At 34.9% G+C, this 17,020-nt stretch overlaps 2 protein-coding genes across 6 annotated transcripts in view; one reads left to right on the top strand and one right to left on the bottom strand.

The window, feature by feature from the left end:
* SAR1 (SUPPRESSOR OF AUXIN RESISTANCE1) overlaps positions 1 to 13,968 on the top strand; it is a 30,008-nt gene extending 16,040 nt beyond the window's left edge. Inside the window, exons 13-29 of one of the 5 annotated variants that reach the window (XR_015411495.1) lie at positions 801 to 963; positions 1,400 to 1,674; positions 3,836 to 4,023; positions 4,357 to 4,433; positions 4,534 to 4,877; positions 8,309 to 8,377; positions 8,499 to 8,817; positions 9,017 to 9,145; positions 9,295 to 9,418; positions 9,506 to 9,577; positions 9,707 to 9,842; positions 10,436 to 10,543; positions 11,698 to 11,838; positions 12,350 to 12,523; positions 12,609 to 12,779; positions 12,901 to 13,021; positions 13,829 to 13,968. Coding sequence is in view for 1 of the 5 variants with exons in the window: in XM_087116810.1 (XP_086972936.1) it covers positions 801 to 963; positions 1,400 to 1,674; positions 3,836 to 4,023; positions 4,357 to 4,433; positions 4,534 to 4,877; positions 8,309 to 8,377; positions 8,499 to 8,817; positions 9,017 to 9,145; positions 9,295 to 9,418; positions 9,506 to 9,577; positions 9,707 to 9,842; positions 10,436 to 10,543; positions 11,698 to 11,838; positions 12,350 to 12,523; positions 12,609 to 12,650 (2,361 nt within the window). In the remaining 4 variants the exon portion in view is untranslated. Of the gene's footprint in view, positions 1 to 800; positions 964 to 1,399; positions 1,675 to 3,835; positions 4,024 to 4,356; positions 4,434 to 4,533; positions 4,878 to 8,308; positions 8,378 to 8,498; positions 8,818 to 9,016; positions 9,146 to 9,268; positions 9,419 to 9,505; positions 9,578 to 9,706; positions 9,844 to 10,435; positions 10,544 to 11,697; positions 11,839 to 12,349; positions 12,524 to 12,608; positions 13,266 to 13,828 lie in introns of those variants that run through there. The other 4 variants (XR_015411496.1, XR_015411494.1, XM_087116810.1 and 1 more) reach the window with 4 other exon arrangements.
* Positions 13,266 to 16,477, bottom strand: LOC111785287 (WAT1-related protein At1g25270-like). The gene is made up of 7 exons (XM_087116821.1): positions 16,255 to 16,477; positions 16,099 to 16,161; positions 15,867 to 15,983; positions 14,405 to 14,660; positions 14,078 to 14,236; positions 13,833 to 13,984; positions 13,266 to 13,751 (listed from the first exon to the last, which is right to left on the bottom strand). Exons 1-7 carry the CDS (start codon positions 16,398 to 16,400, stop codon positions 13,583 to 13,585), a joined length of 1,062 nt encoding a protein of 353 aa, XP_086972947.1. The 5' UTR covers positions 16,401 to 16,477; the 3' UTR covers positions 13,266 to 13,582.
* Positions 16,478 to 17,020: the final 543 nt, after the last annotated feature.

Genomic DNA, 17,020 nt, shown 5'->3' with positions numbered 1-17,020 from the left:
TCGTATAATGGTAGCTTGTTTTTTTGTTTTTATTTTTTATTTCTTTATCTTAAAAGATCTATTTTAATTAATTGAGGACCACAAATTTTTATATTTAATTTTTGTGCTTAATGTATGCTTTATTTCCCTGTAATGTTGCTTTTTTTTTTTTTTTTTTTTTTTTTTTTTTTTTTCTGTTATTTGCTTTATGTCCTGGACAGATTTAATTTCTATATTAAGCATTTTGATAACATGTTGATTTTTTCTTCTTCTTCTTCTTTTTCTTTTTTTTCTCATAGAATAAACAAACTTTTCATTGATATGTGATAAGGTTGTATATCAATGTCAAAGTTAGGGCATTCTTGTAATTATAAAATTAGGAAATTGTCTCCCTTTTATATTGCAATCTCTTAGGTCTAATTTTTAAGGTTTTTATTATTTTTTATCTTTATTTTTATTGAGAATATATTTTCCTTTCTTTGAGGTTCTCTTTCTTGTATGTATATATTTTTATGTTTTTTTTAGTTTAAATAACAAGAACCTTAAGGAGCCCCACAAGCCAAAGACAATCATATTGGAGGCATCTGAGATGGATCTATAGGTTGTGGTAAATGGGAGAACACAAGCAATCAGAATTGTTTTCCTTAAGAACATTTTACTATGCTTATATTTTATTATATTGAATGCTTGAGTGGTCCTCTTTACATCTCCTCTGGCTGGATCTTTAAGCATGATCCTGTTTTTATCGATCGTGTTATATTTAAGTACTTTTATCATGCTTCTATTACGTTAAATACTTTAGTGGTCCACTTTGCATGCAGGTTGGCTTACTCCACGATGATACATCAAGAATAAAACTTGACTTAATTCCTATGATCGAGGAAATTATTTGTGAGTGGCACATTATTCATTTCCTTGCTATCACGCCATCTGAGTCAGCTGCAGTTGAGGATTTCAGTTCTCAACTTTCACTTTTACAAATTGGTAGGTGTAAGGTGGTTGTTAATGGTATTATCATCTGAGCAAACTCTTTATCATTTTATTTCAGTATTTTTTTTGCCTGTTGTAAAAGAATGTGTTCTTACTGTATTAAGCGTTTCAAGGGAAGTGCTAATCAAACTTCAAGAGCACATTCGTTTTTTTTTTTTTTTTTCATTATTTCTGTTTCACTGCTTACACCAAGAGATCATTTCAAGGAGGTCCTTAATGTGACATCTGATTGCATGATGTTATCTCTATTCTTCAAGTTATGAGTTTATAAACATCACTTAGATAAATAGGTACCTTCGTTTGATGTTCAAATTGTGGTTCTGGCTGGAAATTTAAATGCTGCTGTTTATTTGAAGGATGTTATTTTTCTAGTTTTTCGTCTTTCATTATTTAATTATTATTTTTAATTTTTTTTTTAATCCTGTTACAGATAAAAATGGAAGTAAAGAAATATGGAAGGGGAAGCTTGGAAAATGTGACTTTACATTGGCTTCTTTACTGATGTTAAAGATGAATCCTTCAACTGAAGGACCTATCTACTTGTCTTCCAAATGTCTTCTTAGTCCACAGGACATTGTTCTTGCAACACACAATTTTACCAGCTGGGTTATTTGGGGGAACGGTAGAGAACCTTCCGCCTTTTTGAATACTTCAACAGAACTTGCACTGGTTCTGCTAAGGCATGGTCAATATGATGCTGTTGAGGTTCACTTTCTGCCATATTCTACACTTAGACACGTTTCCCCTTTTGTCCTTCGCTCTAGTTTTTCTAATCATTTAATCCTTCACATATTATCTAATAACACTTTTGACATGCATTTGATGACTTGTAGCCTTTCTTGTGAAAAGGACCACATGTTGGACTCATGTTGAATATTTTTCTTGTGGATTTTCTTTTCCCATAAAAGCACTACATGTTTCATTAATTAGTGTGAACATAAAAAGCATAACTTCTGAAAGGGAATCTTTCTTAAACGTCTGATTTTGGGCTGGGAATCTGTGATTAAGCTTGATGTGCAATGGTGAACCCAATCCACACCCAGTTCTCTAAAAGGATTGATCCATAAGGTTGTAGCTGTGGAGCAACCAATAATAAGTTTTGAAAGAGAGCCAGAGCTGGGAACTTGTGTATGCTGTTGACCGTGTGCTGATACTACCTGGGGCTATAGATCAAAGAAAGACTTGCCTTTTATGGGGGATTTCATCTTCAATAGTGTTTTTGCTAAATATTAAGTAGAATAAAATATTATATCTTATTCACAAAAGTTACATTTGCGCTTCTTTAGAAGGAAGATCTATTACAAAAAAGGAAATAATATCAAAATATAATCAACCTAAAGAGTAAACTAACTGATAGCCAGCATTAGTTCGTCATTTTGGGAGAAAGAGTCCATAGTGGGTTGGATTGGGGATCCATATTCCCACCTACCGGGATGGACAATGCCTTTTCCTGCCATCAAGCCTTGGGATGTAGGATAGGAGCTATACCAATTTTGTGTGAACTGAGTAGAAGAAAAATGTCCCTAATCTATTATTGATGCATTGAATGTGAAACAACTAATATTTATACTGAGTTTGTTACAGAAGAAGCCTTCAGCGGCTGAAAAATTAACAAACAGCCACCAACTTAACTAAAACAGCCTCCTAACTACTTTCAAAACAATAATCGGTTAACACTGAATCAAGAATTTAACAAGAACTTAATCCAGAGCTATACCAAAGCTTCCAGTAATGAAGGTACATCAGAAAGTGGGGGTGATTAAACAACACTGAAAACTGATCCGACCGACCAAAACTGACTGAATTGTTGTCGGTCAGTTGTTGGCTTAGTTGGAAAATATTTTTCAGACCGAATGACTGACCATAACATAATGAAGATAAATAAGAAAGAAGTGGAAGAAGAAGAAAAAAGGGCTAATGCCATTTATTGTGCTGCAGCAGCAGCTACACACTTGGGAAGACCATGCCAGTCTTCCCATGGATTTTTATTAGTTGTTTTTGTATCTTCTTCCTTTCTCTCCCCCTTCTCTCCTCGTTTCTTCTTCCCTTTTTTTTTTTTTTTTTTTCTCTCTTTTCCCTCTCTTTCATTTGTTTTTCTTTTCTTCTCCCTTCCTCACGTTTTTTCTTCTTTCTTCTTTTCTTTTCTTTTCTCATCCTTCTCTTATTCTCACAATTTTATGCTCAGTTCATTGGAGTCACGAAACTGTCCAAAATCGACCAACCGCCAGTGTGGTCAGTCAGTCCGCATGATAAACCCTTCCAAAACCAACTATCTAGGATGGTAGAAAATTGACTTGGCAGTTCTGAAACTCGGTTGGAGCCCAAAACCAATGTTGATCGACTGATGATCACCTCTATTAGAAAGATAGTTTGCACTAGGATAGTTGGTCCAATTATGAAAACTTCTAATGGCTATTGAAACATCAAGATATTGGATGGATGAAGAAATGGGAGTAAACTATTGGTTTCTTGAATCTTTAGTATCATTGCTTGGAGTGTTAGATTGGCTTTGTGACAAGTCAATTGTTTGGTATTGTTCCTTTGATTTAATATCCTTTTAGTATAAACCTCAAGCTCAAAATTTCGATTAGATGATCATTTTGTTATATTTTTCTTTTAAAATAATTTTGTAGTATTCTTCTTTTTAAATAAGAGTTTTTCATACTTAGGAATTAAGGACTATTAACAGCTGGACAATTGATCAATTTGTGCTGGTTGCCTGTATTAAATTGGTCATGTTTCTCTCTAATTTTTCTTAGGTTCTATAATTGTTTTATTATTTTATTCCTTTGCTTCCTTTTTACTTTTCGATGCCTTCCCATTCTTATAAAGTCCCCCCCCCCCCCCCCCCCCCAAAAAAAAAAAGTACCTGCTCAGTGTAGTGAAGGCTCAATCACAGAATGAGAAGACGTCACAATGTATGCAAGATGTGGATGGTGGATGGTGTATAATGCATCACCTGCTTGGTTGTTGTCAACTTGCTCAAGCACATTATAAGTTGCACGGAATGATGAAAGAGAGGAAGGTTCACGAAGCTATATGCAGTTTCTTCAGGTATTATATGTAGCTAAGAATTCTATGTTGGTTTTAATTAATTTCCATGCACAATTACGTGCCCATGGTTGTTATCCTCCTCAAGGAATTGCATCACATGGTTTGCCATTTCATTGTTGAGTACTTCTTTATTTCAAGCCAGCGATGTGTCTTATAGAACCTCATTTGTGATCCATAGAATTTAATCCCACTGATTTCAACTTGAAAATGTAAATAAAAAATGAAAAGAAAATCAATATACTCTTATTTGCTTACCTTTTTGTAAACTATGAAATTTGTATATTCATTTATTTCACAAGGTGATCTCACTTTCCTTGTGATTGTTCTATGTAGAGCTTCGTCTGGAAACAGATCTTCCCAGGCTTTGCAGAGTTTGCCTCCCGAAGTGGGATTATCTTCTTTTGAGCTTAGTAAGTTCAGAGAAAGTGAAATACTTTTAAAAGCTTGTTATGGAACAGCTGATTTGGTCTTGTGTATTTATTCATCCGTCCCACCCCCACTTTTTTTCAGCTGGTTGTTTATCTAGTATCACATGGAGGTTCCATTACTATCAGTGGGCAATGCAATTGTTTGAGCAGTATAATATCAGCAAAGGAGCTTTTGAGTTTGCTCTTGCTGCGCTTGAGTTAGTGGAAGAAGCTGTAAGTCCAAACGATAATTGTGGTAGACTTCCTTCCAATGAATCTGCCATTTCTATCCAAGGACGGCTTTGGGCAAATATCTTCAAGTTTTCTTTAGATCTACATCAATTCTATGATGCATATTGTGCAATCATTTCAAATCCAGATGAGGAGAGCCAATATATCTGCTTAAGGCGTTTCATAATCGTTCTTTATGAATGTGATGCCATTAAGGTTCGTTGCCTATTTCCTTTATTTAAGCATAATTGATACTATGGCTTGAGTTAATCAAAACAAAGAAGTCATATTTCAGATGTTATCTTGCTTGGCCGGGTGACTTCATCTGCCATGGTGATAGTGTAGAAAAACATTATTTTTGGTAGGTGTAACTAAAATGAAAGCCTATAATTCCTTTTTTTTTTATTTTATCATCTTGTAGAGGAAACTAATATCCATGGATGAAATGAAAAATTATGCATGAGCAACAACTTGCATAGGAAAGAGAGCATTTAAAATAGCTAAACGCATGAATCAAAAGCCCACCAAATAGAATTTGATCCCAACCTGAAGATCTACAACAACTTGTATTTATTTTATTTATCTAAAACAAACTAATTATGAATGACTATGTCTGCCAGTAGCTATGCTTAACAAATTATCCTTCATTACGGAATATTAATTGACAATACCTGATTCTTCTCGAGCTCTCCTTTCATTTTCATTGTACTCAGTGCAGATCTGTTGTGTTTAAGAATAATTCAACTATGTTTCCCACGTTTCATTTAGGTTTCCGGCACTTTTAATTATGTCTCTCCCCAACCTTTGTCCTCTTCTTGCGTCAAGACAGTTTTTTAGAGAGAGAAAATCCTCTCCCTTCTCTCTATTAATGTGAGCTTACTGGGGAAAGGAGGAAGAGGGTTAAAATTAAGCGTTATGTTTTTTATCCGTAAGGGTGGTTGCGGAAGAAAGTCAGTGGTAGAAGAGAACAGTGGGGGTATGAAAGGGAGATTGGAACTGGATTTTTGGACTTTAACTCGGGTGATTGACTGTTTAGGTTTGATCTTGAAGACAATTAACCCCTTTGGTTTTTGGAGAAGGAAACTAGATTCAGCGATTATCTTTTTTCAAGTTCTTTCTAATGCATGTGGTTGATTCTGCCTTCTTTCTTGGGATCCTTTTTGAGAAGAGCTTCTTTATTTGTCCCTCAAGGGGAGGGGGTAATGTTTGGGGAAAGTTGAAGGGAGAGTTCTCTGGGTTTCTTCCAACTCTGACTCCAAAAGGAAATTGGAGGTAGGAGAGATTAAGTCATTGAATCCCCTCCAGTGCAAGAAAGGGAAAAAGTTTGGTCAGATAAAAAGGTGTGGTAGGGGATTTGCTGGCGGAGTATGAGGTTGTTTTTAACTTTGAGGCCGGTATAGTTGTGGAGAGGAAAACAGAGTGCAAATGGTAAGATATCAATGAAAACAGAGTGCAAGTGTTGGCAGGCTCCATCCTTAAAACTGTTTTGTAGCAACATGGCAGGGGCTATTTGTAAAGGCCAACCGGAGCGTCATTGATAGATAGTCATTCTTGTGAAGGGGAGTTCTAGGTCCATACAATTCACACTTGGTGTTTGAACCTTCTGACAAAACAGAAAGTTGGCTCGAACAGGAGACTGAGCGACTGTGTTGGATGTTATGCCTTCTCCGCCCTAAAGAGTTGCTGGCTGTGGTGGCAGATTTGTGTGGAGGGCTGATGGAAAAGGGATCTCAATGGGTGAAGAGCTTTGGACGGATGAGGTCAGCTTGGTGGAGTTTGCAAAATTGATTAGAAAAGAGAATTGTAGCTGGAGGCAAAAGTCCAAAGTGAGACTGGCTTAAGAGGGGGATTATCACACAACTTTGTTTTACAGGACGACTAATGGTAGAAAAAGCAAGAATTCCATTGGGTCTCTTGAGAATGAAAGAGGTGTGAAGGTCAAAGGGGAAAGAGAAGTGGAAGAGGAGATTCTATCATTTTTCACGAAACTCTATGACCCAATCATGTCTCCCAAGCCCTTTGTTGAAGATATTGATTGGTGTCCTGTTTCTGATCTTGAGGATGCGGAGTTGGTGGCCCCTTTTTCTTTGAATGAAATTAGAAATGTGGTCTTTGGCTGTGACGGGATTAAGTCTCCTGGTCTAACAGTTTTCCATGGTCTTCTTCGAGGAAAACTGGGATATTGCCAATGATGACCTTGTTAGGTTTTTGAAGGAGTTCTTCAAGGGGGATAGTGATACTTGGAACGAAACTTTTGTTTGTCTTATCCTTAAAAAAAAAACTAAGGCAACGAACGTAAATGATTTTAGATCCATCATAAGCTTTTACAAGATTCTAGAATAAGTTCTAAATAATAGATTGAGAAACGTTCTTCCCTCAACTATCGAGGCTCAAGGAAGAGCTCATCTTTAAAATTGATTTTGAAAAGGCTTATGATCACGTGGATTGGAATTGTCTGGACAAAATTCTTGACAAAATTCTTATGATCACGTGCTCTCTTTCGTGGGCTTTGTTTTTTTATATACCCTTATATTCTTTCTTTCTTATTTTTTTTTTCTCAATGAAAGTTGGTCTTTTATGTTAGAAAGAAAAAAAATATGTTCTCTTCTTTAGAAACACACATGGTTTTGTTGCTCCTTATTCTTGCCCATGTAGAACTTTTGGTGACAGTGTGAATGGATTATCTCTTCCTGTTAGGTGTGCAGTTTTACATCTGATAAATGTTTGAATAGGTGTTTATGTTAGTGGTTTAAGATTTTCTCCCTCGTCGGAATGGTTCGGGTTTGGAAGAAATATTGTATGGAAGATCTGCTGACTGCTTCAATACTCCCCCCTCACATTGAAGCATATATGTTCATCAGCTCAACTTGTTACGTAGTTAATCTATTTGAACTTTATTTTAAGCTTTCATAAAATATCCCCCATTGCTCTTCAGTCTCACATATTTGGCAGATACCAGACCTTATATTTTCTCATGAACGTGATAATCAATTTTAATATGTTTAGTTTGTTCATAAAATATTCGATTGGATGTAATATGAAGGGCAAGCTCGTTTTTACACCTCAGGTTAGTTGGAACTACAAAACTGAAGCGTTAGTTAAGAGGCTATGGCACCCACATTATTTCACATACAGATTGTGCTATAGAGTTGTATTCTAATTTGGCACTTGATGGTGGGATCACAATTTGATTCTTGCTCTTCCATGAAACTAAATTAACTCCAACAAAGATAAGGTATCTTGATGTGGGTCTTTTGTTTACCTTGGATCTTGTCCGATCAGCATCTAAGAAACACTTAATCTTCATATGATTGTGATTCAAGTACAAATTATCATATGGTATGTCCATGTGCAGCCTTCAAATAACATAAATTGTTCTATAGTAACCCAATGGTCCACCATGGGTATTGACTATAAAGAACACGATCTCTATTTCCTCCAAATGACAATGTTTTCTGCTGTTTTAGTGTTTTCTTTTTGGTATTTATTAGTTTCTATAATTCTCTTTCAATCTTTTATACTTTCTTTAATATTTACTAACTAGTAGTTCAATAGTTATAGTTATCTTCTATTATGTTCCTGAAGTAACAAGAAATTTTCCTTCATTCTTCTCTGCGTAAATGAATCTCTTTATGTTAATTGTACAGATTCTTTGTTGTGGTGAATTACCATTCATTGGATTAGCAGAGAAGGTAGAGCAGGAGCTTGTATGGAAGGTATTTAGCTGTAAAGCTTGAAGTTTGCATGTTCGTCGCCGATGTTATTTATCTTATTAGCTTGAGTAAGTTGCTTTATTTCTTGTCAACTCATGTCTAGGGTTTCTTTATCACAATGCAGGCTGAACGTTCTGATCTCTTATCAAAGCCAAGCTTGTATAAGTTACTGTATGCTTTTGAAATATGCCGACATAATTGGCAAAAAGCAGCAAGTTATATGTACCTTTATTCAGCTCGTTTGAGAATGGAAGGAACTCTAGGAGATAACCAGTTAAGTTCCTCGTTGCTGCTTGAACGATTGAATGGCCTTTCTGCTGCTATCAATGCGTTGCATCTTGTTCATCCTAATTTTGCGTGGATTGAACCCCCGGTTGAAAGAGATGCCATCCAGAGTAAGCAGTACCCAAGTAAGAAAGCTAAAAGAACTGTTGATGAACAGTGTAAGTAATGCTTTACTTGATGAATTCTTTTATTTCCCTAGTGCATTTTTCCATTTCCCGATTTTCTAATTTTCTCTTTCTTTTTTCTGGATCTGAATGGTATTTATTTTTCATTGTCAATTGAAAATATTTATCTAGTTATCCATTCATTCTTCTTTTCTGTTTTGTTTGAAAATATGGCTTCTTTTTTTTGGCATAGTTGCCAGAGATGACACGAAGCCTCAGAAGCGGAATTCTTATATTGATATGAAGCAACTGGAAAATGAATTTGTGCTAACCTCATCAGAGTATCTCCTTTCATTAGCAAATATCAAATGGCCATTCACTGGTAAGGATATGTATTATTCTGTTTTATGCTTTCCTTGAAGCAGGATGAGAAATTATTATAAAAACTTCGTTTAGAAACTTTAGCTTTTAAATCTATCTAATATACTAAAGCACCTATTTGTAGATTGCATTTACTTAAATGTTTTGCAGACTGCCGTTTGTCAGGGATTCATGAGGCCCCTTCAGAGTTGGTTGATCTTCTGGTCCAGAACAATTTTTATGATATGGCATTTATTGTTGTTATAAAATTGTGGAGAGATTCAGCATTAAAGAGGTATTGATCTTTTATTCTCTAATTGCATTACAACATAAATCTATTGATTCTGCTGAGAATTGCAAATCTTGAACTTTGTTGACTCAGGGAGTTGGAAAGAGTTTTCTCTGCCATGGCATTGAAATGCTGTCCTAGTAGATTAAGTTCATCTGGGGTTCGGTAAGCCAAACGTCATTTTATGAGTCAAATCGTTTCAGTTAATGTTTCCTATTGCTTGTTAGTTCCACAAGTAAGAAACTTAATTCTTAACTTGTATCCAATTCATTTTGGGCTTTTGTGTGACTTCAGGAATGATCCCAGAATAAGTAGTCTTCTATTGGTATCCCCAAATGGGCAAAATGACGTTCATGGTTCACTTGATGTGCTTCCTAGTAGTCAGCATCTCAGTGGAAATGGCCATTGGGAGACTCTGGAACTTTATCTTGTACGTACCTTCATATTATGTCATGAATGCAGCTTAAGATATTCCCTGATACTTCTGTCATCTGATTTTTTTTTTAAATCTTAATTGGTCTTCAGGGTAATATTTGGCCTGGTATATACACTGTTTCGTGTTTTTTTTTTTAAAAAAAAGGTCCTTGGTGTATGATTCAATTGCAACTTTGAATTTTACAAGACAGGAAAATGATGTTTAGATAGTAAATTAGGAGGAAATCTTTTACCAGCAAGTTGTTATTCTATTTCGCAAGAGCGAAGTAGAATAGATTATTAGCTATAAAGGAAAAGAAAGAAGGAAGAGATTAACACTAGATATACAGGTTCATTAACAGCTCAAACAATTTATTCATGCATTTTCACTATATGTATATATATACTCTTTTTTGGTAAAGACTAAAGGTCTAAAGTTTATTCAGTCGCTTATTAAGGAAACTAAGCAGCAGATGCTGGAATCGTTTTATTTTTTCTTGTACAATTCATGTTGTTTATTGTTCCTGCTTCTGTTTTGTCATTTTTTTCTTCTCTGCATTTATACTTATTATTTTCTCTATCTTAATAATTCATATCTTCAATTTGCAGGAAAAATATAAAGGTTTCAACGCTAGATTGCCTATTATTGTTGCTGAAACACTTCTTCGAACGGAATCTCAGATGGAATTGCCTCTTTGGCTGGTTCTGATGTTTAAGGTTTTTACCTATTTTTGTCAGTGATTTTATATTTAATTCATTTTGACTGGATGAAATTTTAGCGTTTTCTTTTATCATCTTGGTATTGAAATCACTAGGAGATAATTGGTACTCGTTAGAGAAAGATTAACGTACAAAAAGAGACTAATACTAAAAAATAACTCCGAGAGTGAAACAAAAAGAGAAGTTGATTGCAAAGCAAAAGAAGACAAAAACTGAACCAAAGGAAATATGAAAACATTCCAATTCAAATTAATATCATGTAGAGAGAGACTGTCAAAACGATGGGATAGAGAAACTTGTAAAAAATTGGAAGAATTTTATGTATTTGATTTTCTTTTCATGCTCTGTATTGGCATAGATGTAAATACCCTTTTACTAATTATAATCTTCATGTGTATAAAAGTTAGAACATGTACCCAAAAAAAATCTGCATGTTTTTAGCCATTGTTGAAGAGAAAACCCACCACAAGTTGAAAACTGAGAATAATTTGTACCTACAAGCTTGAGAAAAAAAAGCAGTCAAAGAAAATATGATTTGAGAGATTCCCTAAGTTCTAACAAAGACAACAAATGGAAGGTTGCAAACATGAGATTTTCGTACTATTAGATAGATGTGTATTACGCGATATTTAGTTTTTATATTTGTAATATTTATTTTTCTTATTGGTTGATGGTCTTTCTTCTCTATAAAAAAAAAATGTTGTATTTGATTTATCAGTTAGAAAATATACAATAATTTTATTTCTTTCCAAAGTCAAGTGAATTTATGAGAAATTCATGTCGTTACTACTCCCTATTTTGTTTGCATATCTGTACGTGACGACTTCTCTGTAGCCTCATTTTGAAATGCTTTCCTTGCATGGATGAAACGTGGAACTACATAGCAAAACTCCTCTTATTATGGGGTTCTGATATGGAAACGAATCGGCGTAGTTCTCTCTGTGAAGTGAAAGAATGCTCATTTATATCAATTGTATATTGTGATGGACAATTCTGTAGCTAGTAGACTATGATTGCGCTTCTTCTAGTCTCATTGTTTAACCTACCATATGCAATTTTGCTCTGGATATAATTTTTCAGTAGTTTACCCGGATATGATATTTTAATTTCTATACCGATGTACTACAATTCATCCAACAAATATATGACAGGATGGTCGAAGGGCAAAGACATGGGGGATGACTTGTGAAGAAGCAAATTCAGCATCATTGTTCCGTTTATATGTTGATTATGGGCGATATACAGAGGCTACACATCTGTTGCTTGAATGCATGGAATCATTTGCATCAATGGTAAATTATGTATTGGCTTTTATATCTTGAAATTCTATTGATCACTTAGTTGACAAATTGAATCTCTTTTATCTATCCGCATGATTGAAAGTCCCATTGAGCTAACGAAATCTCTTTCACTTATTATTTGAGCTCCATGTTGAGAAATATTCTTTGATAAAACTCATCAAAGAACAGTTGTTTAACGATGTACCTTGCGTGAAACACTTATGTTGATTTGTACATTTATCTCTTAATTATTTTTTAGATATATTTTCCTTTTATAATTAATTTCCTTAGTTGGAATTTCTCTTGTATTATATGTACCCATTATTGGGTCATTTTCAGGAATAAGAAAAATCTCTCTCCAAAACTAAAAAAGAAAATGCATGATTTTAACAATTAGCCAACACGAACTAAGTTTATAAATTGTGATGGTACGTAAATGAAATCTCTCTTCAATTTTGAACATTTTCTACTGAATTTTCGATTTTCTGGGCCACATACTGAAACTTATTCCAACTTTCTGCAGCCACCCACAGACATAATTAACAGAAAAAGACCATCCTCTGTTTGTTTCCCCTACAATGCCGTTCAGAACTTATGGTGCAAAATAGATGAATTGATCCGCTCAGGTCACATGGTAGATGCTTGTGAGAAGCTGAGAAACCTACTGCATGGTGCTTTGATGAATCATCTGAAGCTGGTATGTTATGTTTTAATGATTGTCTCGTTGCTAGTACAACCCTCTTGTCAATATGCCTGACATTTTTATAAAAAATTCCTTTCAGCTTAAAGTCGATGCAGATGATGTTATATCTACCATCGCTTAATATACTCTGGACTACTTCGTGCCGTTTCTATGATGCCAGACAGGATCCTCACTTTTACTCGTTCAAAGGAGCAAGTTTGTAAGCTTAGGACCTGTTTTATGCTTCTTTGCTGAACTATTTGAAGATCTGGTATTTTACACGTCAACTTTCTTCTCATCCGAAAGAATCTCACTTTTCTATATAAATTTACTTTATTTATTTATTGTCCCTTTTTGTTTTCTCAACCTTCTCTGCTGTGGTGTCTTGTCAGTCAATTATCTATGTCGATGACACACCATCTTCTGTTCAAGAATGCTCCTAAGATTGGTGAATCAGACAACCAAGCATCCAGAGATGCCATGGATATACCCCAGATTGGGAGCTGCCGTTGGGTAACGGTCACTTTTGTAGCCTTGAATATTTGATGTTTTCATTTGTTTACAACATTTTAATGATGTAATCATAGACTAGAAATTTCATCAAGCTCCCACCAGCGATACGAAAAAGCGTGTAAATGGGCTATATGCTCGAGTTCGTGTAGCAAACTTGGCAGAACGGCACCTTAAATGACGTTTTAGATCATGATTTTGTCAACTGCTTTATGCAGAAAAATGTAGAGTATTCTAACATTTTGGATGTTTGGTATCATGCTCATTACAGCCGGCTCAACCTTCAATGGCCATAGGAATACTTTAGTCAATGAGATTAACCGATATCTTCATTTTGACATAAAGAAGTTTTGATCAGATGTCATCATGTAAACTAACTAAACTAACTGTGATCTTTGTTTCCAAACTTTATATTAAACTTGATATGTGTGGCTAGCAACACATACATGAACAGCTTATACTAAAACAAGTTTCTAGTGATCAAAATAGAGCATCTTCAAAGCAGATAGAACCTTAAGCATAAGAACTTCAAACATGATAGTATATGATATATTAAAACTTTACTCAAGTGGCAATGCTTGTGTTGTTCTTGATATCATAAATTTGACTTTCATTTTGAGGCTTTGGAGTGGTAACCTCAACGTCTTTCAATGGAAGTATGTTGTTCATCTCTCTGCTTTTGCCCCACAACACCATGTATAAACCACACACAATCAGCACTGCTCCAATCACACTACAAAGCTCAACAAAATTTTCGTTAATAATTGTTGTATTTAGAAGACTAAGTGATTAAATTGTAAAATTTTGAAGGTACCTGCCAAGGTGCAAGCTTTCTTGGAGGCATAGGGATCCAGCAATAGCTACCAGGAGAAGCATAAGAGGGCTGAAACTAGACACATACAATGGCCCTCTCATACGTACGCACCACGCCATCAGCGTCACCATGGCTCCCGACGCCACAATCCCCTGCATCCAAATCCATTATATGTATGTCGTATTATTAAGTGAACCAAAGGATCATATCTAAAAGTTTAAAAAGCTTAAAAATAAATAATTTACGGCAAATGCGACGGTGAGAAGCCTGATATTCCAACCCAATTTCCATTGCTTCCAATCCCTCTCCACACAAATTGATATTGCCAACCCCTGAATTGCTCCCATCATACACATCAACGCCGTGCTCGAGTATTGACATGGATATATTTTCGTCATTTTTGTCTGCCACCAAAATCAAATCTTACATATAAGATCTATTCAATAGTAGTCGACTACGTCTCGAAAATCTAAGTATATCTTTCTCCATTTAGGTTAATATTTTATGTCTTATAATTTTTGGTTCATATTATAAACAACACTATAGAATAAAGAAGCATCAACAATGGTAACCTGAAGGATGAGCCAGAAAGAGTAAGAGAGGCAGCTGGCGAGAGCCAGCAGACTTCCAAGCACAAAATTGTGGGAGTGGTGAGGATTTTGAGGAAGATGTGCCAAGTGTCCTCCACGGAGAAGGTCCACGTGGGTTGACCAAATGCTGATCTGGATGCCTTTGTAGAAAGTAAGAAACATGGCCCCACCAATCCCCACCAACGTTCCTGCCACCTTGGCCACCCCTTCCTTGCTCCTCATCTCCAACTTTTCCATCCTACACATGTCCGTACACCTTAACCTCATAACCTTAATTAATTAATTAATTAATTAATTGTTAAAATAGTTTGAATTTTCATCTTATCTCAAAATAAAATTACTAAATTGCAATAAAAAAATATAAGTTTAATAGTATTGCAACAAATTTATGTTTAAAATCCTTACAATTTTAAGAAATTTATCACCATTATAATCAAACATAATATTATTTTATATTTTGACATCTTATTCTCGAGTGTCCATTACTTTTAGACAGCCATCTCGACTGTAAATCAAACACCTCGTGTATCTAAAGCTACTTTTTTTATCTTCTCTTTTTCCAATATTCAAAGTTGAATTGAGTTACTACGCTAAAAGGTTCTTCGATTTTACATCACTCGTAATCAAATTGAAGTTTTTGTCTGATTTTTCCAAAAGAGGGTTTTTGATGGGTTACCCCAAAGTAGAAGGACTTCCAAGTAAACATATGGTCATCCTTTTTAATTTAATTTCCTTTTAAAATAAAGTGATTGTGACATGCTCATAAATCTTTTTTTTTTCTTTTTCATTTATAAATTTTAATTCTAAATTATCATAACTAATTTTGTAAATTTATGAAAAAAAAAATACAATAAGAAAAAAAAATTTAAAAAAAAAAAAGTGTACATTTATGAAATTTTGATATAAAATACAATAAGAAATTTTGATAGTAGTTGTTTTAGTGTTTAGGAACGATTAAATATACAACTCAAATGACCCAATAATCTAAACGACTCGAACTATCTAATCTAAATTTTAAAAGTTGAGTTGACTTTTTTTTCTTTTCTGAGTCGGGTTTGGGTTTGGTTAGCGAGTTAGGGTTTTTGGTTCGGTTCAACTCGATCCGAAGTAAAATTTAACATATGTTATTTGTTAGGGTTTATTTCTTTAACTTTCACCTTCACCTAAGAGTGTTCAAATGACATAATATCTCGAATATTCCAAACTTTTGAATATTCAAATATGAAGTTCGATAAAATTTTAGTTATTAAGGTCAATAATTAAAAGTTTCTAAAATAAACAAACAATGTGGCGATTGATTGGATTGAATAATGAACTCTGTTTAATTGATTCGAATGACCAACTGAATTCAACTCTAACTCGTGTATACTCCTAACTCAAACTAAACAACAAAAATTTAAGTTTATTTGTTTATGTTTGGTATAAGAGATGTGGATATTGTTACCCGAAGGGGAGGGCGAGAAGGAAGGTAATAGCCGGAGAGAGATTCTGCATGGCCGAAACAAATGTTGCTGACGTCATTGCCAAACTCTGTACGTATAAGTTTTGACTCAACGTCCCTCTGTCCAAATAAATTGCACTTCTTATTCATTTCTGTTCCCGTACACATTCTAATAAAAATATTTGCATGTAAAACTAATTGTAACGAGTGTTTTTTATTAATTTAGCTTACGTACCCAAATAATCCACAAAGAAATCCATAGAAGAGTATGGAGCATGTCATCTTCGGCCGTTTATTCCTGTTAAAAATTTAAATTAGAATGGATACATAATGATACGAAAATCTCTCCTTATTTTAAAGGGAAAACTCAATGTAGACGAAAAGAAAAAACCTTTCGAGAAAGAAGGCAAGGGGAAGCATGAAAAGGGAAGCGAACACGAAACGAAAAGCGATCATGATCATCAAATTCATTCCATCGTTGACAGCCAATTTGTAGAGAACGTTGACTCCTGCGAACACCGACTGAACCAGAAGCATCAGAAGGGCGGGTTTGGCAGTGGCATGGAAGGTGCCATTGGTGCATATTGTGGTGCCTGATGATCCAACCCCTGACTCCATTATTATGGTATTATGTGCAAACCCCTGTTGTGTGGGAGAGTATTTATTGACCAAGAATGGAACCACAAACATTGAACACACCCCCAAAAAAATGTGTGATATCACTGCTTTTCCAATGGCTGACATGTAAAGTGTTCAAGCTGTGCCCATTTTCCCTGCCTTTCCTCCATGTTCAAGGCCTAAATAGATGTCACTTTCATACCACTAATAACTTAGTCCATTGTACTTAGGTTTGTAACGAGATTTCTCGAACAAGTTGGTCAGTACGGATTCGATATGTTTAAGGTAACCAATCACTAATGATCACTTTGAGAAGTGATTGCTGAAAAATGTTTTCGTAGGAACGTTAGATGTTGTGTGTTGTGGATAATTAATCACTAAAGTCCCTCAATTTCGTTTGATTAGTCATATGATGATTTACATATTTGATTCTGATAGGGGCGTCTATGTGATTGGCTCCTTAGAGGGTTATGTCTCATGCAAGTCAAGTTTTAATATAAGTTGAGCTTTTCTCGTCTTCAGATGATAGCCCCTGACCA

This window comes from Cucurbita pepo, chromosome 13 (genome assembly GCF_057944985.1).
Source record: "Cucurbita pepo subsp. pepo isolate OVF chromosome 13, ASM5794498v1, whole genome shotgun sequence".
In the NCBI taxonomy this organism is placed as follows: domain Eukaryota; kingdom Viridiplantae; phylum Streptophyta; class Magnoliopsida; order Cucurbitales; family Cucurbitaceae; genus Cucurbita; species Cucurbita pepo.
The sequence above is the reverse complement of the archived record's forward strand: the minus strand, read 5'-3'. Positions and strand labels throughout refer to the sequence as shown.